The following is a 25,687-nucleotide window of genomic DNA, read 5'->3' as shown; positions in this document are numbered from 1 at the left end:
CAAGGATGTGGCAGAGGGAGGTGGGATTTGATAGTATTTCATAACACTGCATTGTTCCTAGTGATGCTTGTGCTTTGTTGAACTGAAACCACTTTCATTACGGCTATAAACTGTGACTTTGGAATCAAGCCCCATATTCTGCTTCATCTGTGTGTCCCTCCAGTTGCAACTAGAGTGGCTCTGCTGAAATCAATGGGAGTTTCGCTGCCATGCAATGATGAATCAAGCCCTAGGATTCTTCACTGCACAGAGTTACAAATTCAAGCTACTGTTTACAGTAAAACCGTGGATGTAGGGCTATGAAGGAAACTGAGGGCAATGGAAAGCAGAACTGTCTCACCAGTAACCTAATAACACATCCACATATGTTGCAGAAGACTTTTTTTTTTATAAGTTCCTACTCTGTTCGTATAGGGAAGTACAAGCTGACCATGCAGCATTTAAGATCCAAATAGCAGCTCAAACCGGGCATAGAACTGTGCCTTCCTTTCAATCACGTGCCTCCAGGAGGACAGAGTTTGATTGCAACGGCTAGTATTTTTTGTTAAAGTACCGCAGTGCTTACTACCTCCCTTCTGTGGCATTCTGAGCTAGGTAATGGCATACCCTGAGTGCTCAGATGTGTGCGCCAGTAGCTTGCTGTGATAGTTCGCAGGATGCCGACTGCCTTCATGTGGGGCGAGGCATGAGGCCAGAATGCTGTACAACTTAAAGGGAGCCTGCTTGAGTGATTACAACAGAAAGCTGTGGCTGGGGGCCTCTGCCTCCCAAGGATACTTTTCCTTGACAAGCATTGGGAATAGCTGATAGCAGAGGAGGTTATAGGGATTTGGGGAGGGTGGGTGCTAACTGAGCGAGTGATCTGGGCACAAGTTGGTGCCTTGTTCCAGGTTCCCTGTGGCTCCCAGTTCCCTATTCAAAGGTTAAAATTACTTGAGAGTGAGATGAAAATTCAACAAATATAATAAATGTTTCGGTGTGATTACAAATTTCAATTAGTAACTACTTCATCCGGGAGCTGGGCTTTGACTGGCTGTATGTGACCAAGTCTCAGATCACGTAGTGGCCAGACTGTTCTGAAAGAGCTAGGACATGCCACTTCCTGATGCGAAGCTTCCTTTTTGTGCGCCCTCAGACCACTTCCACAGTGGGCTTGGTTCTCTGATAAGGAGCTGGGTTGTGGCTGGCTGTTCGTGACAATGTCCCAGTTCGCCCCCAAAGGGGACATCCCCGTGGCAGTTGTTTTAAGATGAAGAGAGGCCGCCCCCAGAGCTGTGAACTTTTATTTCTGGTCTGACCTTTATTACCCCCGTTTTTCTTGGTAGTAAACAGCAGCAGCTTGGTTTTGGGCACTTCAGTGGAATCTGGAGAACTTGACCTGTGGCTACAGTATCTCCCTCTCCTTTCTTTTTTTACTTCCAAGCTTCCATTACCAAATGCCAGCTCTCAGTTTGATCAAGGTTATGGACACCTATAAAATGGTTCCCAGCGTTGTATCTCAACAGCCTTGTAGCTAGAATGACAACCCATTATATATAATTTTGATATACCAATCTCCTAGAACTGGAAGGGACCTTGAAAGGTCATTGAGTCCAGCCCCCTGCCTTCACTAGCAGGACCAAGTACTGATTTTGCCCCAGCTCCCTAAGTGGCCCCCCTCAAGGATTGAGCTCACAACCCTGGGTTTAGCAGGCCAATGCTCAAACCACTGAGCTAGCCCTCCCCCTCTAAACTCTACTGTTTATGCAAATAATTTTGATGACTTCTATTGACCTGATCAATATTTGAAATTTTAAATATTAATACTATACTCAAGTTACATGGAAAAGGACTACAGCGAGCGCAACTTTTCTGGCGTAGGGGCATTTTATTGTTGGCTGAATAGTCAGTGAATGGTATGTGAAAAGACGCAGATCACCACTTTGAGATGCAGCCACCCAAATGCATCTTGTTTTCTTTCAAATTACTTGTTGTGCACAGAAATCTGACGGAAATAGCTGAGGGTCAATTTTTTTAATCTTTCAGTGCTCAGACTTAGCTACACATGGGATGAGTAAGAGTCACCGTGAACGAAAGGACATGTACTCAGTTGACGTGATCCTTTGCCCTGGTTCACTTTGACTCTGAAATTGTAAGAGAAGTTACCATTGTAACAAAAATATGAATTGAACATTTGGGGCTGTTGTGTGTAGTGTTGATCGCTGGTGCCACCTAGATTTAAGCACCCTCAGGATTTCTATTGCTTCTGCAGAACTTCATGAAGAAACTTCCCTTCTGTGCATCGACTTGCTGGGTAATTTGGTGTTGTCTGTCCCTCCATACAGAGGTTCCTATGGTCTGTAAATCGTAATGTAACTAACTACTGCGCCGAATTCCCATGTGGAGGGGGAAACCTTGATAAAGGTGTATGTGTAGCTGGGCCACTAAAAGGGTTTCACAGATTCAGAGGGAACCACTGGATCACGTAGTTTGACTTCTTCTATACCACTATAGAATTGCATCCAGTTACCCACGTACTGAGCCTAGCAACAACTTGTTTGACTAAAATACATCTAGAATGGCATCTGCTCTTGATTTGAAGACCGCAAGAGAAGGAGCATCCACCCCTTCCCTTAGGAGTTCGTTCAAAGGGTTAATCAACTTCACTGTTAAAAACAAACCAACACTGCCTAATTTTTTTAATTTGAATGTGTCTGGCTTCAGCTTCCAGCCACTGGTTCTTGGTCTGCCTTTTTCTGCTAGCTTAAAGAGCTCATAACTACCCACTGGTTTCTCCCCTTGAAGGTTATCTGCACACCATAATCAAGTCACATCTCCGTGTTCTTTCTGATAAGCTAAAGCGCTTGAGCTCTGCACAGGGCCAGCATTTTTGTCAGTCTTTGAATAATTTTTGTAGCTCTTCTCTGTGCCTTCTCCAATTTTTCAACATCCTTTTTAAAACATAGACACCAGAACTAGCTGCACTATCCACCTCACCAGGGCCTTAAACAGAGGCAAAATCACCTCCCATCTCCTATTCATTTTTCTTGTTTATACCCCCTAGGATTACATTAGTCCTTGTTGCTGCAACATCACCCTGGGAGCTCAGGTTCAGAGGCTAGTCTGCTTCATTAATGACTTGGATAATGGAGTGGCGTGTACATACATAACATTTGCAGTTGATGCCAAACGGGGAGAGGTTGCAAGTACTGTTGGGGGACATTCAAAATGACCTTGACCGATTGGAGAATTGGTCTGGATTTCATAAGATAAAATTCAATAAAGACAAGTGCAAAGGATGTTACTTACAAAGGAAAAATCAGATGCACAATTAGAAACTGGGGACTAACTGGCTAGCCGGTGGTACTGCAGAAAAGGAGCTGGGATTATAGTTGATCACAAATTAGTATGAGCCAACACGATGATGCAGGTATAAAAAAGGCAAATATCGTTCTGGGGTGTATTAACAGGAGTGTTGTATGTAAGACAGAGGAGGTAAATATTCCTCTCCGCTGGGCGTGGCTGAGGCCTCAGCTAGCGTACAGAGTCCAATTTGGTGTGCTGCACTTTAAGAAAGATGGGGACAAATGGGAAAGAGTCCAGAGGAGAGTAACACACATTATAAAAGGTTGAGTAAACCTGATCTACAAGGCCAGGTTAAAAAAACCGGGCAGCTTCAGTCAGGAGAAAGGAAGATTAAGGAGGGGAGCTGATAAGTCTTCAAATATGTTCAGGGCTGTTACAAAGAGGAGGGGGAGCAATTGTTCTCCCTGAAAGAATGAGAAGTAACCAGCTTAATCTGCAGCAAGGGAGATGATTTGTGAATAAATATTATAAAATACTTTCTAAAGGCGAGTTAGGTACTGGACTAGGTTAGGAGGAGGTTGTGAAATCTCTGTCACTGGAGGTTTTTAAGACCAGGTTAGGCAAACCCCTGTCTGGGATGGTCTAGGTCAGCTTGGTCCTGTCTCAGCGTGTGTGTGGTGGTGGTGGAAATGGATTTGATGACCCTTCAAGTCCCTGCCAGCCCCTCCTTTCTATGAGTCTTCAGAAATGTGATGGGCACGAGTACTCCGGTTCTCCTTGTGGTCACAGGGCCGTGCCACCTGGGGGGGGGCAGGGCTTATTTTGCCACGTCCACACGCAGAACCCCACTCACAAGGAACGAGTCGTGTCAAGGTGGAGCCCGGTCCTGCCCTTTCTGAACATGTCCCCTCTCGCGGATACACGGGGAGAGGATTTTGGCCCGGGACTGTGGAACTGGGAGCCGCCAACAGCAGCCTCGGGGGCGCGGGCCCCTGTACCTGGGCGAGCAGCGGGGCAGGGATCGGGGCACCGGGGCGAGGGGCCGCCTCGGGCGGCGCCCGGGACACGCGGCCAGGGCTGGGGCCGCCCGCCTGCGGGGAGCCGGGCCCCGCTGCTCGGCTCGGCCCCGGGCAGGAGGGAGGGGAAACGCCGCCGCCCGCCCCATTGGTCCCCGCAGTCACATGCTGGGCGGAGGCAGCTCCCAGCGGCGGAGCGGAGACGCGGAGAGGGAGCGGCCGCGAGTCCAGCACCATGTCCGGCCTCAAAGTCTACAGCACCTCGGTGACCGGCTCCAGGGAGGTGAGCGGGGCCGGGGCCGGGGCCGGGAGCGGGGAGGGGCCCGGCTGCAGCGCCTCCCCCGGGGCTGCCCGGCCCCGCCGCAGAGGGGCTCGCACCGCGGGGCGGGGCTGCGGCACCTTCCACTTCCCCTTTCCCTTTCCCTGGAGCGGACACGCTCCGGCTTTTGTTCTGGGGGGCCGGGACTCGCGCTCCTCCCGCCCCCCCCTTGCACACCCCAACGCTGCACCCCCATTGTAACCCCCCCACCGTGATATCTGCAACCCCCATTGCACACCCCAACGCTGCACCCCCCATTGTAACCTCCCACCCCGCTGTGATATCTGCACCCCCCATTGCACAACCCAACGCTGCACCCCCATTGTAACCAACCCACCCCGCAGTGATATCTGCACCCCATTGCACCACCCAATGCTACACCCCCATTGTAACCCCCACGCCGCTGTGATATCTGCACCCCCATTGCACACCCCAATGCTGCACCCCCATTGTAACCTCCCACCCCGCTGTGATATCTGCATCCCTCTGCATCATAGACCCCAACTCTGCACCCCCATTGCACACCCTAACCTCCCCACCCTGCTGTGATATCTGTACCCCCTATTGCACACCCCAACTCTGCACCCCCATTGTAACCCCCACCCTGCTGTGATATCTGCACCCCCATTGCACACCCCAATGCTACACCCCCATTGTAACCCCCATCCTGCTGTGATATCTGCATCCGCTCCATTGCACACCCCAATGCTACACCCCCCATTGTAACCTCCCCACCCTGCTGTGATATCTGCACCCCCTATTGCCCACCCCAGCTCTACACCTCCCCATTGTAAACCCCCCCATTATACACCCTAATTACCTGTGGGGCTGGGTCCATCTCCCAGATCCTGCCATGATCCCTGCATCCCCCTCCCAGATCCTTCTGTGATCCCTGTACTCCGCTATTATACACCCTAACCCCCACTCCTCCCACACCCTGCTATGATCACTTCACCCCGCATTATACACCCAAACTTCCCATGGGGCCGGGTCCCTCTCCCAGCTCCTGCTGTGATCGCTGCACCCCACCTCACCCCATTATACACCTTATGGGGCCAGGTCCCGCTCCCATATTCTGCTGTGGTTCCCCATGGGGCTGGGTCCTTCTACCTGATCCAGCTGTGATTCTCTCCTCCCAAACCCATGGGCCAGGTGTCTCCAGCTGGGATTCATTCCCCTCCCTGCCACTCCCAACAGGGCTCAGTCATAGTTATCCCTGTCCAGGGGTGACTGACTTCTTCCCTGTTTCCTGTGGGGTGTGGTCCATATCCAGCCATGACTCAGTCTCTCTCACAATTCCTGCCCCGAGTCACTATTCTGCACCCACCCGGTTTGTGTATGTGCTTCTGGAAACTTAAAAATCTTCAAACCTTTAGCCTGTCAGACACAGGGGAAAGTGTAACCTGCCTTCTCCATTCAGATCAAGTCCCAGCAGAGTGAAGTGACCAGGATCCTGGATGGGAAGAATATCAAGTATGAACTGGTGGATATCTCCCAGGATAATGCCCTGCGGGAGGAAATGAGGACCAGGTCGGGCAATCCCAAAGCCATTCCACCCCAGATATTCAACGGAGACCATTACTGTGGGGTAAGGCTCAGAATCATGTAGATGGGCTATAGGGACCTCAGAACCCAGGGGGTTGGTATTGACCAGTGTCTCTCAAACTTTTGTACTGGTGACCCCTGTCACATAGCAAGCCTCTGAGTGCGACCCCCCCCCCTTATACATTAAAAACACTTTTTTATATATATTTAACACCATTATAAATGCTGGAGGCAAAGTAGGGTTTGGGGTGGAGGTTGACAGCTCATGATCCCCCATGTAATAACCTCAAGACTGCCTGAGGGGTCCTGACCCCCAGTTTGAGACCCCCTGGGATTCACCTTGATCTCCCAGCCTGGGTGTGCAAATGACAAAGTGCATTTAAAAGGCTTTCTCTGGGAAGAGATGTCGACGTGGCGCTACAGGCCAGTTTAAAGGGCACATGGACATGAGAGAAGGCTAACAAGCAAACGGCATTGTGCGGCTGTCATAAGGGGACCTGGCGTTATGGGGCGGGTACTGCTGAACCTTACCATTGCCTTGCGGAAGCCTTCTGCATCCGGTCCTGTCACTGCACCGTTGTCTGCAGTCATCAGTTCTGATAACTGCCAACGCATTTGCTATTGCGCAACACGTTCTATAGGCGTTTGTGAGGTGAAACTGATTCCGTTGGGTACTGAGTTGAACCCACCCTACTTGCTTGCTCTGAACCTGAAGGGAAAAGCAACTGAGCTGTGACTTTCTCCCTCCCGGCACCTGGCTGTGGCGGAGCAGGGGTGCCCGCCTGAGCTGGGTGCCCCTGGGTTTGTTCCCTTCCCTGCTCTGAGCTTGTTTTGTTGCATTTTCTACCTGCAGGACTATGAGTTGTTTGTGGAGGCCGTGGAACAGAAAACCCTGCAGGAGTTCCTCAAGTTAGCCTGAGCTTTTCTTTCCCATCCGGGACTTGAACTCTGCATTCCCAACCAACTGCCTCTTTGATCATCTTAACTCCTAGGCTGTCGGTGCCATCCCGGCATCATGATCTATCTCCTGCCACAGGGAAATCCATGACCAAAAACCTCTCCTCTTTGCAGCTGCCTGCGATTTCTTCCTGCCTAACCCCGATATGGTCTGACAGGGCCCCAGAGCAGCTCTGATATCACTGCACGTTCCTTCGAACACTGCCGGGCCTGGCTCCCAATGCAGCTGCCAGTGCCTCTGTAGAAGGGAAGTCACCTGAAGTAAGGCCGTTAGCTATTTCTGCGCCCCTCTCCTCTGAACGAGTCTTGTGCTGTAGAAGGGAAGGGTGTGGGATTGTGCGCTTCCTCTCTTGTCCTAGCACCAGGTGCGGTTCTGTGTGAACACAGCAGCCTGTGCTTCCTGCCTCTCATTCTGACTGTAGACATGCTGACGGCTAAGGAGGGGTTGTGGTTTAAACTCCATGCAGAAGCACTGCACAAGAACAGGGTCTGAATTCCCTCATCAGCCAGAGAGAGGGAGGAGGAAACCCACAAAACGACTTCAGGAGAGTGCAGAGCTCTCTTGAAGAGGCTCTGAGGGGTGGGTGGTGAGGGCAGATCTGCTATTAGGGGACCCAGACAGTTCCATTAGCACATTCCTGTACTGCTGTGATGTGAACGCTCCCTTTAGGAGGGCTCAGGGGCTGCTCCAGAATGTCTGACGCTCCAGCCTTCCTGTCTTTCCTTTTTGAGCTGGCTTTCTGCAACCTGGACCAAGTGCATTTTGTTTTCCTGCCAAAAAGCATCTTTCTAACCACTGTTGTCTTCAGAGATGCTATTAAATGTTACTAAGCCTTTCCTGCTGGCTTTGGTGTGGTTTTTTTTTTAATTGGTTTCTTTATTTTGATACTAGATTGGGCATCATCCTACTTACCAATTCTGAGTGACGTCCCAGCTCAGAGCAGCTTAGTCAGGTTGTGCTCATTGCTTTGGCCTGGCACAAAGATCTGAACTCTAGAATGCCAGCACGGGCTTAAAGAACGTGCATGGAGGATGGCAAGCTGCTAGTGAGGAAAACACTTGTCTAATTAGATGAGCAAAGGCCTTAAAAGTTACAGGGGATCCTTCCTATGTGTGCAAGGGGGAGAGGACTTGTTTCCATCCTCTCACTGAACTTCCTGTAGTTCAGGACCATGCAAGAAATGAGCTGGGTGGGGTGAGTGCTGCTAAGAGGTGTTTTGATGCAGGATTCTCTGGTGTCAGCCTTTTACCTTTCGGGTGCACTGTTGGCTGACCAAGGCTTTAGCACTTCCCTAAACAGTCAATTGAAAGTTGATGGATGAGGAGCTGCACAGCTTAGAAGTGTTGGAGCCTAGTAAAAGGGGAAGTTGCCCAAAGGGTGCAGCTTCTTCAGCCACAAATCAGCGGCAGCTTTGTCATGTTCTCACATTGAATGGTTAGAAGCAGGGCTTTGGAGCTGTGCTCCGGCTCTGCTCCAGGCAAAAACCTGTGCTCCAGCTCCAGCCTCTGCTCCAGCACCCTGGTTCGAAGGCTTTCCAGGACAGGAGGGGGTGAGGCTATCATATGAACATGGATTAGGGAAAGGTGGGATGTGTGCATAACCGAGCAGAGCTGCCCCAAGGATTCAGAGGGCCTGGGGCAAAGCGGGGGAGTGGACATAAAAAAATGCGCCAGCTGCTGCGGCGCTTGTACTCACGGGGCGGTGCCCCAAGTCTGCGACAGGTCATTCATTCACTCCGCATCTTCAGCAGCACTGAAGGACCCACTGCCAAAATGCTGCTGAAGACCTGGAGTGACTGAAGGGCCCCCCCACCGCCAAAGTGCCAAAGACCCAGCCCTCTGCCGGGTGAGTGAAAATTAAAAAGGTGCCTCTAGCCAGGGAAGGGATTCTGGGCCAGGGCTCGTGGGGCCCCTGCAGGGCAAACTGCCCCACTTGCCCCCCTCCCCAGGCAGCCCTGTAAACCAGTCCCAGAGATTGTGTCCTCTGTCCTTTAGTGAACTAGGCTGATACAGAAGGGGGCTTGGGGCCTTAACTCTCAAGGCCTGCACCCCTCCCAGCTTGTACTTTGCACACATGGAAATGACACGCCACATGAAGAACAGCGCTACTCAGCTGACTGGATAGTACTTTGCCCAGGGGATAAATGACAACAGGGTACAAAGCCTGAGAACTGGGCCCTAACCCAGGACAGAAATGGGGTGGTAGGTCTCATGTGACAGCACTTGTTTGCCGCAGGGCCAACGACTGGGGGGGAAGGCAGAGGTTGTCACTATGGTGATCAGGCTCAGCCATACAGATTTGTAGGCTGTTAACACTGGACACTTGGGGTCTGTTTAAAGGCAGAAGTGTTTCATGTAGAGGATAGGTAAGGATTGGCACCTCCTCGCTGGAGTGGCTCTGGCTGCGTCTCAGTGCTGCAAATGACTCAGAGCCTGATTCCACTCAGTCCAGCGTAACCCTATTGACTTTAATAGTTAAGCTCATTTGTACACCAGCAGGAGATCAGAATCTAGCCCTAACCAAGAGAGCAGATGCATGTGGAAACTGCACCATAACATAGCTGGGAGGGCCCTTACAGCATTTCACCTATGCTGTATATAAACTTACTTCTTGAAGGCTGTCTACTCCGCAGGGTATGGCCCTGTCTGGCCTGGCTCAGCTGACTGAAGATTGCAGTGTAGACATTCAGGCTTGGGCTGGAGCCTGGGCTCTGGAACCCCCACAAAGGGGTGGGGGCCTCAGTGCCCCGGCTCCAGGCCACACTTGATCATCTATGCTGCTAGTTGCAGCCCCACATCCTGACCCCAACTCAATTGATGTGGGCTCTGAGATTGGTGCCAGTTTTTTTATTGCAGTGTAGACATAAGGGACCAGCAGATGAGGACACAGGCGTTGAACTGAACTCACTGCAACCTCTGAGGAGCAAAAAGCTCATGTGACCTTCAGCAAAGGTGGAGAGAAACCCAGCTTGGCTACAAGTCCCCCAGGGTAATATTTACACAGGTAGGCTGCTAGGATCCAGACTGGCAGGGTGTGTGGCCTTGTCTCATCACAGTTCTCTCACGGACAGTGCAGGGAGGGGCGAGATCTCCAGGGCTATTTCTCCCCCTTGCTTTGCCTATGGGAGGTGGTAGGCCCAGGTAACAATGCAGTTCAACTGAATGTGGAAAGACCACCCCACCCTCCTTCCCCCTTGAGTAAGGGAGAGGTTGCAGCTTATCAGATTGTGCAAGGCTGTTCCTTCCTCCTGCCTTATCGTAGAGCCCATGATGGAGAAGCAGATGGGTGGGGAGGAAAGCAAATTACTTCACATATGAAGTAGCAGTTGCAAGGCCAACTGGCTCATTTGAAGCTGTTAAACTATCTGTGGCCCTGTCCCTCCTTGGCCAAAGAGAGCTTTTCCCGCAGTAGAAGGGAGGCGTTGGGAATCAGTCCACACTCCTGCAGGGTCATGAAGTTGTCCGCATACACTCTCTGGGGAAAGGTGCTGATGATCTCATATGGCTGTGGTTCTCCACCCCTAGGAAAGAACAGTACAATCTTTCCTGTGAGCCGTGCTCCAAAAGATTCCACAGAGCTGCTGAAAATCAGCCAGTTTCAGAGTTACACAAGAGCAGAGGGCTAGAGCATTTAAGAGGAACAGAGCTGTTTCCAGCTGAGATGGAAAGCCCAGCCCGTAGAAGGCTGTTCCGGACTGCAGCAGCCCCAGAGGGGAAAGCTCTCACAACTCTATAGTGGTGAGATCACCAGGCACACACCGAGCTTAGGCCAGGCAGGGCTACATCCTGTGAAGGGAGCAGGGACAGGAGAGAGAAGGTGCCTCTGGTAGGCCAGAGTTGCTTCCAGGATGTTAAGAACAAGGACAGTTTTGAAGTGGATTGTGAGAAGGGCGTGACAATAGTCGAGGTGAGGGGTGCTGAGGAGTGGGTGTGCAGAGCAGAGGCAAACAATGACATGCCCAGGTACTGCTGCAGGAGGTAAGGAGAAGATGGGAACTACTGAAACAGAAGAGCCAGAAACGTGGAAGACTATGGAGATGTCAGCTCCCTGCAGGAGGTGGGATTTTAAATCTATACACAATTCCCAAACCATGGGCCTGATCCTGATTCCTCTCTGGAGGTGCTGAGTGTGACAAGCACCTTCAACCCCCACTAACATCACTGTATACTGAGGGGGCTCAGCACCTGGCAGGCAGAGGCACTGTGATCCTGTACCTGCCGGACTTACATTGTGGAGTATTCTTCAGGTGGCTCAATTCCAGGGATCAAGTGGGATTTGGAAATGCCACTGGCCCAGTTTTCACTTTGGCCTGACTCAGTGGAGTGGAGGAATTGAACTGGCTCGCAGAAACCCCTCTTTCCTCTCCCTATAGCTACCTGCTCTGGGCGAGGTGCCGGCGCAGGTCTCCTATGGTCTCTGTGAAGAGCATTTTTACAATGTACGTCTGCTCCCCATTCTCAGATTTTATCCGGAGAGTGGAGATGTTGGGGGCTGGAGGCTGGTCCTGTTCATCTGCCTTCAACCTGAAGGCCATAAAAGCCAGTTAGACAAGAAACAGCAATTTCATAGACAGACGGATCAGTCAATGCTAAGCGGGCTAGGCTGGACAGGGCGTCAGGAGAAAAGAAAAGTGCTGGGATAGAGAATGGTCTCTTAAAAATCTACCAAAATGTCTACACAAGCTGGTAAAACTATTGTCAGTCTGGGGTGTGAAAAAACCCATCCCCCTGACTCGACATAAGTTTCACAGACAGAAGCGCCGGTGTGGACAGTGCTACGTCGGTGGGAGATGCTCTCCCGTCGCACATTGGGGGTGGTTTCATTATACCGATGGGAGAGCTCCCTCCCGTCGGCATAGAGTGGCTCTACAGGAGACCTTACAGGGGTGCAGCTTCAGCTCTGCAGTGTGATGTACCCTTAGCAGGTCCCTGAACCCTGACTGATTGTGGGGAAATAGGCCAAAATGGCCTACCAAGTGCTACTTGCCTTTGAAATAGCTGCATGTGGAAAGACAGCCCCACCCGCCTATCCGTTTGCATGAGGAAGAGGTTGTCGCCTATCTGATCTTGCATGGCTGCTCTTTCACTTTGAGGTAAGCTGGTGCCCCTTTTTTGTTCCTTATTGTGGATCAAGGCTGCCTGGTAGGGCTGTTTATTTGCTTTTTTAAATACAAAATTCCGCTTGGTTTATGGTGACATTAGAAATTCAGGTCTTGTCTAGCCTGGAAGACTCTCTGGCTACGGGAGAACTAGTGAAATGGTGACCCCATTTGCTCATCTCTTCTCTGGAGGCACTTTCCCATCCAGAGGGTGAAAATTGAGAGAAGGAGGAATTATAGCGAGGCTGGTTCAAATTCCTTGGGTTTTGCTTGTTCTTGTGACCACCCCTTTAGTACCAGGGGCTGGCTAATATTTTGAATAAAGGAAGCCTTTGCTGAAGATGTCAGGACTCACCATAAACATCTCAGAGGGCTCCCAAAACCAGGAAAGATCAAACCTGGCCTTCCTACTATTTTTAAGGTAAAAACCAAGCAGAAAACACTCTAGTGGTTTTGCTTTAACACACACAAATGAACCCTCCCTTTTCCAGGCCCTCTTTAGCCATCAGAAAGCAGCAAAAATGGGCAAAACCATTAAACAAATCTTTGCAGGTTGCCTCTGACGGCTAGCGGACGGACAGGAGAGACTGACCACACATTGGCCGAGGGACCACTGCCCTTTACCTCTCCTTCATTGCTTTAAGGCTGGGCGTCTCCACCAGGATCACTTCATTGCTACGTGTCCCATCAGAGCCCTGAAACCAAACAGGGAAACCTCAGATATTATCTGCCCAGCTTTCCTGGATTAATACATGAGGGACAGTCCCCCTGTTTTCTGACCCTCCTCCTGAGCCCTCTTCCTGAGCCCACCAGCTACAAGGCCAACGGCTTCTCCATCCTACCTCTCATTCCCACACAGCATCACAAAACCTCTCACCTGCTGCTGCTCCCAGCAGGCTGCAGCCGGCTTGGCACAGTGCCAGGCAGGCAGGTTTCTCCAGCAAATGGTAAATATGGCTTCTAAACTTTGTACCTAGTTAAACTATTTATTTAAAAAAAAAATCTGCCTACACTAGTTCTGGTGTAGGCTGTGGCTTCTTCTAATCTAACAACTGACTTCCACATTAATTGATTTGTTTGTTTTAAGCCAATGAAACTAGGTCAGTCTATTTCCTTGTAAATGTTCTGTATGGGCACAAAGGTTTACTTATGATAATTAAACTATCTGAGGAAAGTACTTGCTCCCTTTCAAGCAAAATGACAGCTCTAGATCTAACACCCGAGACAGTAACTTAACTTAAATATTTAGTCAATCATCAGATGGGTTAATAATGATTCCCCCCCACCCCGCCAGGGAGAAACAGTTCCAGAAAGGGGTGAAAGGGCCGGGTGAAAACACATCTAATGCTTTCTGCTGGAGTCTTTTCTGAATCCAGGAGGTTGAAGATTTTTGGAGAGAAAGGGCCCAATCTGATTTTATTTGCACCTACGTAAGGTTGTTGGCTCCCACAGAGTTACTGCTGATTCATGCCAGTGTAACTGCAGACTCAGGAAATGTCTATACTACGAACAGCTCAACTACAGCACTGTAGCTATTCCGTTGTAGCATCATAGCGTAGACACTTCCTACAGCGACGGAAAGAGTTTTTCCCATCACTGTAGGTAATCCACCCCCCTGAGCCGTGTGTTCTTCCATCAGCCAAACTGTGTCTGCACCGGGGGTTAGATCAGCTTAACTACTGAGCTCAGAGGTCTTCTTCACACCCCTAAGAGATGTAGTTAGATTGACCGAAATTTTAAGCATAGCCTAGCTGTTAGGCTCAGTGTGGTCAGGGGCTCTGTCATACCTGCAGAGTTTCTTTGATTGGCCCTCGGATATCAATCACTTGTCCCTCCCGGATCAAGGATTTAGGAAGTTTGTTCAGAAACTGCTCCAGTGAGAGCTTGGGACCTGCCACGAGAGGGTGGGGGGGGGGGCGGGGGAGGAGAGACAGGGACAGGGAGGGGAAGCGGAATCCTATATGTATCACATCACATCACATCACACCAAGCAATTATACGAATACTAGAATGTTCCACTTCCTTGGGCTCATCAGAATTAGACTTCGGACAGTTCCCTTTTAGGAACGGGTTATTAGAACCACCCATAAGGCATGTGATCCAAATCTTCACAGCTAATAAATAACAGGGTGATATACAACTGCTGATGGGAAATGCATATGCATAGATAATTATATATTGCCATATATGGCTGTCCAGGAACATACATAACCATATATGACTACTCCCACTATACAACTACATGTCAGAACATATGTGACCAGACCTTCCAAGATCTAGTCAGAGCAGTTTAATTTTCCATCTGTGGGAGTAATTTTTGGCAACTGTTGGAGCAGATTTCTGGAATGCAGAAGGCAAACAAGGAACCTGTGAGCTGTTCCTATATAATGCGTCTTTCCCCCATGGCTTGGAGATGTGTTGTGACATGTCGGAGATGGAGAAGATGAGGCTGGCATCTTGTGGGGGAAGATGTCCACTTACATAAGTAACTTGCGGTAGAACGATTGTTTGTTTGAAGGCCCAGTCCGCGAAGGTCGTCACCCACACCATTCTTCTGAATGTCTCAAGTGGGCGATGTTGGAAAGACCTCTGCTGAGAATGAGCTCTGGGTTTCATGTGGAAAGTGGGTGGGTTTCATGCACATTCTGGGAAAACTGCCCAAACTGTGGTATTTTATGAATGGCAAGTCTCAGGACTGTTTGCTTCTGTGATCACCATGAAACTGACTATTGCGACAGCTGGCTCTTAGCTACTGCAGCAGCACATGAAGCACATACATAACACTCATCTCAGAAATGTCACCAGGCAACTCAGAGACTCTCAGAATTAACCCCTTGGTAACTGGAGGACTGTTGCCAGGCTTCACCGGGGCTTTATTTATGCTCTATTTTGGGGCTAAGTAGGGGACCGCCAGGGATTAGCGGGAATGGCAAAAGACTCACCTGGGATCTCACTGGTTTCCTTTACCTCACTTGACCTCGAATGGCCAACTACCTGCCCCTGGCCAGGAAAGTTCTCTGGTAGCTGCCTCTCCCGAAAGAAAACGTCTCTCCTGTCAGTGACCTGTTAAATTAAGGCTAGCTGCCATTAGCAAGCCTGTCTGCAGGACCCAGCTCTCACTGCACCAGAGCACACTAAAGGGTAAGCAGCAAGAACAAAACAAGAACAAACAACTAACAGAAACAGCTAAGTTCCTCCTGAGGGGGGTTCTAATATAGAAACCCCGATAAAGGAAGCTGTCTGAAGATCCTTTTAGATCCTCCAGAAAAATAAACCCACGCCTGTGTCCCTTCAAGTCTAAAACCCTTCTAGTTAGCAGTCCAATGTCACATCCAGACCCTAAAATAAGACAGATGATCACTCCAGCCTTGCACACATTAGTACAGTGCTTTGAACCTGCTTTGTGCCTCAGTTTCCCCATCTATGAAAATTGATCCTCAGATGAGAGGTGATGTGAAATTGCAAAGTATTATTTTTTAAATCGATAGGCACACCTAGGGGTTTGCCTGGATCTGTGCTAACAGAAGAAGGGATGTGCAAGCAGCCGGGACCACCAGATCTCGCTCTGAAACCAAAGAAGCAAAAGCACCATAATCAGCCCCGCCACGGTCCCCAGTCCCACGCAGCTCAGCAAAACACAATTGTCAGAGAAGCACATGGCCACTTTGGTACGTCCACACTGCAATGAAACCCCTGTGGGCTCATGGGCCTCAGGCTGCAGGGCTATAAAACTCTGTGTAGATGTTTGGACTTGGTCTGGGGCCCAGGGTCTAGGACCCTGTGAGGTGGGGAGGGTCCCTGAACATCTGCACCATAACCTGAGGCCTGCGAGCCCGAGTGAGTGGGGACAGACCAGCCACGGGTGTTTTACTGCAGTGCAGATGTACTCTAAGTCCTGACTGGGTGTCTTCCATTCCCCCATGACTCACTAACCCCCACAAGGATAGGCCCAACATTTTCACATCGAGTGCCTAAAGTCAGGCACCTACACAGAAGTGGCCTGATTTCCAAGGGGGGGGGGGGTGCTGAGCACATACGGCTCCATGGAATTTGTGTGCCTAATTTTAGGCTCCTATATTTGAAGATCTGGATTATAATTTCCTCTGCAGCTGCCTCCTGTGGCGTGTCAGTCCATATTCTTTATGAAAATATGCTTATGATATGAATATGACAGAACAGAGATATACTTTATGCAAGAGGGCTCATGTGAGGGATCATTGGAAAGGTTATGATTTACTGAATGCGATTATCCTATTTGTATGCCTGCCTCATTTCTGTATCTGAAATTAGGAATATTGACTATGTATCGGTATTTCAACTACGGGTGACGCCCACTGCAGGTACAACAATGGAAAAGGTAGACAGTGCTGATGGGCCATCAACATGGACAATGGACTGTAAAAGAGTTTAGTCTTCCTGTGAGTCAGTCTGTGAAGAATGGCTACAAGGGCCCAACAGAGGCATGTGACCATGTCACCTGATACTGGAACCCATCTTGAATTCTGTACTTTTCCATGAGGAGCTGGGGTGGGGGTGGGGGAGGGGTTTCAAACAAGGAAACAAACGACTCCGTCCTTAGGCAAATCCTATTTAAAGGTGGGGGGTGAGGTAATCCAGGTCCTCAGTTCTCCCCTGCTACACTACCCAAGATGACTGCTGGAAACAACTACGATTGAACTGGGGGAAAGAACTGGACCCAGGCTGGAAGGGCATCTGGCCTGTGAAGATTATTAGAACCACGTTTAGGGTGAGAACTTACATGCAACCAGTTTCTTTAGTGTATTAAGCTTAGTTTGCGTGCTCTGTTTTATTTTCTTAGTAATCTGCCTTGTTCTGTCTGCTACCTTCTTAACTACTTAAAATACACCCATTATAGTTAATACATTTATTTCTGGTTTATAATATAACCCAGTTTATGTGATTTCTAACGGGGGGGGGTGTTTGAGAAGTTGCACACACCCTCCTCCACAGTGAGGGAAGAGGTGAATGTCATCTAATTTGGGGGTTGTACTCCAAAGGGGGGTGAACAGGTGGGTGCTGTGGCAAGCCCCTTAAGCTGAGCCTTCTTAGAGCAGATCTCTGTCTCTCTGTGCTGCTGGGTGCAGCCCTGCCTGTGCGCTTGGCTGGAAAAGGCTGGGGAGCCAGCCCAGCAAGACCACATAAAAAGGGTCCCAGGCTGGCAGAATAATCTGACCCAGCCCATCAAGTGACACCCCAGGGGGTTCAACCATCACACCCCCTTTGACGGCTTTCTAGTGATGCAGAAATGTTGCCCTCACTGTCTCGTTCTAACCCAAGATTCACTGAAGCAGACAAACGGTTCAGTCCCAGTGCACAAAGGCCTAGCCATTTCCTGTAACGGCTGTTGCAGGTGCATGCCCCACCTCAAAAGTCTAGCTGCACATGGGCTGGGTTTAGAAACATCAAACTACGTTTTGCATCGAGAAAGGCCTGCAGAGTGGTGCAAACAATAAGATAGAAGCAGTTTGCATGGAGAGAGAGGGATTTCTCCTAAAAGGAAGACTTTTAGGCAGGGGCTTTGCATTGCTTACCTGAAAAGGAACGCCATCCGGGTAGCGCGTCTGTAGCTCTGAGGGAAAATAGCCATCCAGGATATCCTGAAGACATTGCTGAAACAAAGCATGAATGCTTAAAAAGCAGGCCTCAGGCTCCATAGTACCTCACTGCTGATACATTCCACCCGCCTCAGACCTGGAGACCTACGAAGGCACCACAGGATCTCTGACGGGGAGAGACTGGCAGATCCTCTAACAACCATCATTCCTCACAAAGCCCTGTGTGGGGGCAGATGGGACTAGAGTGACCCCACAAGCCTCAGCCTTTCCCCATTCCCACCCTCGGCCTTTACTGAGGGAATAGTTAGATGGCAATAACTTGACTTCCTCCAGAAATTGGTCCATACCTGCGTGGACGGCTCCTCGTACGACCGGAAGGGTCCATTGAACATGACTATCCCATTCTGATAAAAAGTGAGGGCTATCGATTGGGGCTGCCTCAGTCTAGCACCTCCTGCTGTGCGCTCGATTTGAGACACACCTTCCCCAGCCAGCATGTTTAAATCTTTCAGGTTTTCCAAAATTAAATCAAAATCGATCGGGTTCTTGGAAACAGCTGAGTCACCTACAACAAGGAAAGCAGAGTTATCGTGGGGGAGGAGCCTGCAGCCAGGAGGGTTGAATCCACACGTCTCCCTGCATGAGCACATTAAAGGTGCTGCCCAAACCCTACCATTTGGGGCCTACCTTCACTTTGTGGCATTTACTCCTTAGGGAAGGGAGCGTGAAATGCTATCACGTCAGAATGGCAGCGTTTCACTTCCACACTGCGCAAGGGTATAGAACACCACAGTGGAGAACCAGTTCCCTTGTTACCAACTTATGAAACTGCATCATCAGCCAATGCCACAGCCTGCACTCCTTGGAGGCCCTGATTATTTTGATGGTTATAACGTCCTTAGCCTCGTTCCTTGCTTGGTGCTGTACGATACAAAGAGGGAGGTGAGGTGCCTGTCCCAAAAAGCTTACAACCTAGGTTAGACCAGCAGTTGACTTCTGCACAGGCTCCTGCAGGGAACACAGATGGGACGCCAGCTGACTGACTGATCTCAGAGGCAGGCAGATTGCTCTTTCTAAACAACCCCTTTGCCTGCTGGTGGATTATTGGCGAGAGGGAGGTCTTTTGGGTGCTTGAGAAAGGGATGCCAGGTTTATGGGGTAAAGCAGGAGAGATGTGCAGATTGACAGTGGGAGAAGTATATGAGGAAAGGAAGTGCGTGCAGAGATGTTGACTGGGATGAGGCCTTTGCTATTTTCAATTCTGCTTTTGACACATCCTTCAAAGGATAAAAATGGCATCAATCCGCAAATAAGGCCAAGTGAACTGACACGCTAGCCTCTGTGCCTTACGCCCACTGCTATTCAGAGATCATCTCCCTTTCCTACTTCAAGGGGTGGTGAAAATTAGTCAGCTGGTGTTTTTCACAGCACTTTGAAGGTGAGGCTGCTACAAGTCCCAAGTATATTCTCATAATTCTCTCTTACCACTTAACAGGAGGCCATCACTAAATACGATAGGATTCAACACAATGCAACCGGCTCCCAACAAAACCACGCACTTGGCTGCTGGAGGAAGGGAACAATAGTGTGTTTTGATGGGGTCAGGCAATGGGGCAAATCAATGCACCTAATACATACAGAAAGGGCCGGATTTTGATCTCACACCCATTTTATGCCTGAAATTGGAATCAGGCTCCAAACACTCAAAGTATGGGGCCTGCTTCTGAACATTTTCCCCCCGACAGCTGGCCCATCAGCTCCCCAAAAGAAATGGGCTTTATAAAATATACGCAGTTACTAAACTATGTTCCTGGTGCCGCTTGTGTTACATTGCAAGTCTCCTTTCTACTGAAATGCGTTAGGATGTAGACCCCAGGATCACCATGAGGAAATCATAACAGGGAAGGACCTTAGCATTTGATAGTCTACAGGACCTATCATACCCAACCCACATCCAGAGGTATCTGTAAAACATGAGACCCTTTCATCCCCGCATCAAGCTGTACTAATTTTCACTGGGTATCGTCACCCCTGCTGTAAGCTGCTTCCACACTGTGCTCTGGCCACACAAAATCCTCCCCCTCACTGCATTTTCTATCATTTAAGGATAGGGTTTTCCAGTCCCACTGATTTGCAATACCGGTGCACCTATGACACTTATGAGCTTTGGAAAATCCCACGCTACAGTTTTTTGTCTCTCTCTAGGTTGAGGTTGATTTGGGGGTTCAGATCCCAGAAGCCATCATTCCTAACAGGCCCCCTTCCATGGGCGGTGTGCGAACCCCCAGCTGGGGTAGGCTAGCCCCTTCTGCCTGAAGCCCCACCCCTTCTTCTTCCCCCCCACCCCCTGCAGCCCCCAGCCCAGGCTAGCATCCCCAGCCCCGGAGCACCGTGTGGGCGGCACAGCCCCAGCCCCAATCTGAGCCGGGGCCACATCACAGGGATGGGGAAGTGGCAGGAGGGGGCCTGGCAGCACAACATGGGTGGGGACACGCCTGGCTGTTTGGGGAGGCCATGCCCCCTTCTCAACAGTCTCAGCAGAGAGGCCAAGGGCTGCATGTCAATGACACCAAGCTCCCCTCTTAGCCCTAGGGGAGGTCTCTCCAGGTCAGAGTTGAAGCACATTGGGAGGGGAGTGCAGCCTGGGGTAAGCCTGACCTGCTACTGCCCACGCAGCGCCTGTTCCACAGATAACAGAGGGGAGGTTTTCAAAGGGCAGTTAGGTGACTGAAGTCAAAGGGTGTTAGGTGCCTATCTCCCAAGTTTATGTAAAGGGCACTAAAAACTCACCTCTAAACACAAACTGAAAAGCCAAACACATGAATCAAACAGGTTTTTGGACCAGGCATTTCAGATGGAAAGGTGCATCTTAGCTGGGTGTGACCCTGGAAAGATGTTATGTAAATAATAAGAATTGAATAAATGACCTACGGGCTAGGAGGTTTCTGCACAAGTCCTGGCACGATGGAGCAGTTCAAGCGGAGTCACAAAGGCCTATCATGCCATGAATCTGATTGATTAATAAATCCCTAATTATCTGTTTTTCCAATCTGGAGGATAGTATGCCTTTTTTAAATACCCCTGAGGGGCAGACTGTCTGCCTCAGCAAAGGGCATTGCTGCTTTACCTGGTTTCCAGAGACCTCTTGATGGCTGATTTTCCTGCTTCTTCGGTGATTTCAACTCTTCCAGCTGTTCATTCCTCTCTCCAACCCAAATCAATCCATAATCATTCAGAAACCGCTGCATGGGGAAAGGGGAGAAGAGGATGAACTAGCTTGAGAAGCATGGGACTATAAGAGGCCAGGAATTGGAGCTGTAAAATGTGTGTTGCCTTGAACAAGTTTGACCTTGTTACAAGGTGCGGGGGTGAGAAAACTCACTGAGCAGGAACAGTAGCAAGTCATGGACTCCAAAAGTTGTATGAACCTATCCACAGTGATCAATCATTCAGTACTCAGTCTATCATGTCTTCGATCACTGCAAAGACTTCAATTCTACTGAGTCAGCCAGTTAATTGGAACAACAAACGGAGGGACTGAAACAAAACTAAAGCCATACAGATCAAAAGGAGGAGGAGGCCTAAGTGTTTGAGTATAAGAGCTATTAAAAATGCCTGCAATCTAGCCAGGTGTCAATAATAATGAGGTGCTATATTTACTTAGCACTATTCTCCCAAGGATCTCAAAGTACATCGCAAACATTAATTTATTAAGCCCCACAAGTAAATGTGAGTTAAGGCAGGACAACTACCCGCATTTTACACACTGGAAAACAGAAACAACAGAGAGGTTAGAAAACTTGTTCAAGGCCACACAGTGAAATTAGTGGCAGCACTGGGAGGAGAACCCAGAAGCCCCCACTCCCAGTTCCCTGCTCTAATCACCAGGTTAAAGTTTCAGTCATATCAATTCTGCGTTATAGAGGAAAGTGTTGAGGTTCCATCTCAAACAGCTGAGCATGTATCAAGAACCACTAACGCTAGGCTTGGGCAGGTCACTTAACCGCTCTGTGACTCAGCTTTCCTGTCTGTAAAATGGGGAAAGTAATAGAGCAGCTTTGGGATCCTTGGATGAAATGAGTTAAAATGCAAAGTAGTAATAGTATTAATGAATGTTCCACACAGTGCAATTTGGATAAATAATTCTTCACTTCCTGTCCTGCAATCTTGTGTAGTGTTGCTGTGAGCTGTTTGAAGGCTACTGTATTCCACCCTAGAGATGACTGCAGATCACAGATGAGTGAAGTGTTCCACAGAGTGATGGATGCTCTAACACTTGAAGTCTTCAGATCAAGACTAGATATCTTTCTGGAAGATATGCTTTAGCCAAACGAGTTACTGAGCTCCTTACAGGAATAGCTGGGTAAAATGTAATGGCTGATGGTATACAGGAGGTCAGAAAGACTAGATGATCTAACAGTTCCTTCTGGCCTTACAATCTAAGAATCTATGTACAGTTCCCTGGGTTTCTTCAGAATGAGCGGTGCTATGATTAGCAAGCTGCTAATTATTATTGAGGGTTACATCCTATATCAAAACAGATTCAAAAGGGGAGAAAGGAAAAGGAGTGGGAAGGGGATTAGGGAATGTCCCTCATCTGCCATTTAACCTGTTCCTTCTGTACTGAGGCTGTGATAATAGGCAGTGATATTGAAACTGGCAGCTTAGTAAGAACCAAACATTTATGGACTGAATGAACAGGAAGCCAATTCCAGGGGAGCGCAGGGTGAGGCCAAGGGGGTCCATCCATGAATCTCACCTCCATTTCCCAGACCTGATTCTGCAGCTGAAGACACTTCACCTCCAGCTCCTCTATTCTGCTTGACTCCGGGGAATCTGCAGAGGAAAGATAGAGACATGAGGTGTTTTATTTTTGCTCTGAAAAGCTTCAGACCAGAGCTGAGATAACCAGTGCCAGGGAGCACAAGGATCCTCAGCACCCTGTCTACAAATAACTGCACTCGAGTTAGCACAGAAGCTGAACATGAAGAGACACCTTTGGCAGTTACTTATGGGCAACACTGGTCAATTTCTATGCTGCACAGAAGGGGCTGATGTGTAAATGGTGCTGTTTGCAGTGATACAGTGGGAGTGACTCGGCTGACCCAGTTCATATCTATGAATCTATTCAAAAGTCAGCAACCCAGTGAATTTGGATCTACTCTGCTGTGCTGGATAGACTGAACACCACACGATGGGGTATATAAACCCTGTCTGTGGTTTGACAAGGTGGATACACCCTACTCCCTGAGTAAAGAAACCACCACAATGACTGGGGGAAAGCAGCAGTGCACGTGGCCATAGGCAGGAAAACAGACGCCTAGGGAACTTCTACTCTGAAAAACTTAGGTGCCGAGTGAGTTTAGGCCCCTACAGGGTTAAGTAGGAATTTTGTGAATTACAGTGGAGCTAAACCAGGACTTAGGGACCTACACCCCAAATGAAGGCACCCACATCTGGAGTTTAAGCACCTACCTACCTTTGTGGATCCCACCCAGTGTGTCTGTGCTCAGCTTGAGGGAACTATTGCTCTCCTCCCAGCCTTGCTGCTTCTCACCACTCCTAAGAACCACGTGGTTATGTGGCCATCTTCTGCTTGGGTTTTCAGTCTTGTGGAAACACTTTAGCACAGTGAAAGCAGGTCAGAATGTGGCATTTGAGTGCTGCACCGGAAACCAGCAGTTTAAAAGTCAGCCGCAGGTGCATGCATGAACTGAAAACCTGCTGGCAAGTGAAGCAGTGAGTGTGTAATTCAGTTGTCCTTGGGGGAGTACTGGAACTGGGCTTTCCCAAGGAAAGGACTGTACTGAAGTCCCCAGCAGCACCTCCCAGTACTGGAAAAGAGCACAGTCTGAGCTTAAGGCTGTGTCTACACTGCCATTTTCAGCACTAAAACTTTAGTCATTCAGGGGTGTGAAAAAACACCACCCTGAGCGACAAAAGTTTTAGTGCTGAAAAGCGTCAGTATAGACAGCACTTTATCACCAGGAGCTGCACTCCCGGCAACAAAAACTACCCCCCCCCCGTTCAGGGTGGGGGTTTTTTAAATAGCCGGGAGAGCTCTCCCCCACGATAAAATGTGACTACACTGCCCACTTCACAGCACTGCCGTGGCCGCACTATAACATGGGTAATGTAAACATACCCTAAGAGAATGTAAGCCACACACAGGAAGCAGAAGGGTGCCAAGGACAGAACAATTTACCTTTTCCTTTCCGAAGGATCTGCACCTGCTTCTCAAGCTCAGCAATCTTTCTAGCCTGAAAAAAAGACAAAATAATGATTCCACTTGGTTGCGTTCCTCTGAGGATCTCAAAGCACTTTCCACATACCAACTGATTTAGTCACTCTGCTCCCAGAAGCCAGGTAGGTTAACTACACCCATTTTATGGATGGGCAAAGTAAGGTCTAGAAAGGGTGTGACCTGTCCCAAGATCACATAGGGCTAAACTGTGGCATTACCACAGGCCCTGACATAACTGCGCAGTCCCAGGAGTAGGCCAGGACCAAGTCACCCTGCCTGCCCATCCATTTCCCACCTGCATGAGATGGGGAGTAGTGACCCCATGATGGCAGCTCCTCCGCTCGCACGCAGGTTTTGTTCATGCTCTCGTACCCCCCCCTGAGGATGCAGCTCAAAGTGAAGCCAGTGGTGAGTACATGGCAAATCTGGGGTTAGAACTCAGGAGTCCTGATCTACTAGCCACTAGAAACACTATTTACCCTAAAGTGTCGGTGTTATAGACAGGGTACTATCCATCCCCATTTCTATCACGTGTGCGCTTCAGAGAGACCTCTGGCCTTCCAATCAAAATGGAAAGAAGAAAAGAAACATCCAAAGCAGAAGAGTCAACGGCATTAGGTGTTAGGGCTCATTTTTCCCTAGGATCACTGCAGCCTCCGCACTGCAGGGACTGTCCCTTACTGCAGTGTGGTAACAGCAACTGGGCCTCTGCAGTGGGTTGTCTCTGTAATTAGTAAGATACAGGCCTAGTAGTTGCCTTGTCTAAAGAACAATTACACCGTTTTAGCCCAAACTAGGTGTGATCGTGGTTTGGGCTAACGTGGCCAGAACCGTTCAGACGGGGCCCAAACGAGGCATTTTTACCTTCAGCTGGATTTCTTGTGCTTGGCTCTTTGCTTTTTGTTCCAACAAAGCAATTTTTTGCATCATGGAGGACATGAGCTCCATGTCAGTCGGAGCTGCCCCTATAAGCACAAGCACAACACATCACCCAAAAAAGCACCTTCAGAATGACAAGCTTAATTTGACCAAGGGGAACGCTTATGATCATCCAGTGCCATATTACATGGGTGGAAGGCATCGTGTAGGAATCCTGGATTAGCCATAGCAGACAGCATGAATGGATGCCCTGAGGGCACCGTGTATAAATCCCGCAGGTCCCTGGCCGAAGTGACTGGGGTAGATATGGACCTTGCGGCAGACACTGTGTATGCATCCCTGGATCACCAACAGGCACACTGTGTAAGTGTTCAGGGATGTGAAATGAGCACCAGACTCTGTAGCTGGATTCACTAATCAAGCACCATCTGTGGATCATTAAGGTTATAGCCCCTGATGCCAGCACTGTGTCTGGCTCAGCAGCTCATGTCCTTTCAGAGACATTACCATGGGTACTTGTTTTTGTTGCTGTTCCTTTTGAGCAGGAAGGGGAAATGTCTTGCACTGGAAACTTTGTTCTAGGACACAGGATGTCATTCAGCAGCTCAGCTTCATCGTCTGTGAATCGAAGAGGCAAAAAAGCATCAGAGGCAGGGCCAGGTCCACTTTTTAGATGAAGCCTAACCAAAATCTTGTGAAGAATATGCTGGGGTGTATCACTAGGGAAAGAGAGGGTTGGGGAAAGAGGTGTGACACAATCCCACCCA

The 25,687-nt window shown here is 49.3% G+C and overlaps 2 protein-coding genes across 11 annotated transcripts in view; one reads left to right on the top strand and one right to left on the bottom strand.

Moving 5' to 3' along the window:
- The first annotated feature begins 4,425 nt into the window (after positions 1–4,425).
- On the top strand, positions 4,426–7,960 carry SH3BGRL3 (SH3 domain binding glutamate rich protein like 3). Its single transcript, XM_039511541.1, has 3 exons — positions 4,426–4,584; positions 6,041–6,208; positions 7,019–7,960. Exons 1-3 carry the CDS (start codon positions 4,537–4,539, stop codon positions 7,082–7,084), a joined length of 282 nt encoding a protein of 93 aa, XP_039367475.1. The 5' UTR covers positions 4,426–4,536; the 3' UTR covers positions 7,085–7,960.
- Positions 7,961–9,569: 1,609 nt separating this feature from the next.
- UBXN11 (UBX domain protein 11) overlaps positions 9,570–25,687 on the bottom strand; it is a 19,673-nt gene continuing 3,555 nt past the window's right edge. For 5 of the 10 annotated variants that reach the window (XM_039511536.1, XM_039511535.1, XM_039511538.1 and 2 more), the window contains exons 3-13: positions 25,428–25,538; positions 24,003–24,057; positions 22,557–22,633; positions 20,925–21,039; positions 18,145–18,362; positions 17,774–17,851; positions 15,164–15,284; positions 14,009–14,112; positions 12,846–12,916; positions 11,500–11,646; positions 9,570–10,643 (exon numbers count right to left, since the gene is read on the bottom strand). In XM_039511536.1, coding sequence (XP_039367470.1) covers positions 10,484–10,643; positions 11,500–11,646; positions 12,846–12,916; positions 14,009–14,112; positions 15,164–15,284; positions 17,774–17,851; positions 18,145–18,362; positions 20,925–21,039; positions 22,557–22,633; positions 24,003–24,057; positions 25,428–25,517 — 1,236 coding nt within the window. In that variant the 5' untranslated portion in view covers positions 25,518–25,538 and the 3' untranslated portion in view covers positions 9,570–10,483. Of the gene's footprint in view, positions 10,644–11,499; positions 11,647–12,845; positions 12,917–14,008; positions 14,113–15,163; positions 15,285–17,773; positions 17,852–18,144; positions 18,363–20,924; positions 21,040–22,556; positions 22,634–24,002; positions 24,058–24,905; positions 25,007–25,427; positions 25,539–25,687 lie in introns of all 10 variants that reach the window. The other 5 variants (XM_039511529.1, XM_039511534.1, XM_039511533.1 and 2 more) reach the window with 2 other exon arrangements.

This window comes from Mauremys reevesii, linkage group 23 (genome assembly GCF_016161935.1).
Source record: "Mauremys reevesii isolate NIE-2019 linkage group 23, ASM1616193v1, whole genome shotgun sequence".
In the NCBI taxonomy this organism is placed as follows: Eukaryota; Metazoa; Chordata; order Testudines; family Geoemydidae; genus Mauremys; species Mauremys reevesii.
Note: the sequence above shows the minus strand (reverse complement) of the source record. Positions and strands in the feature narration are given on the sequence as shown.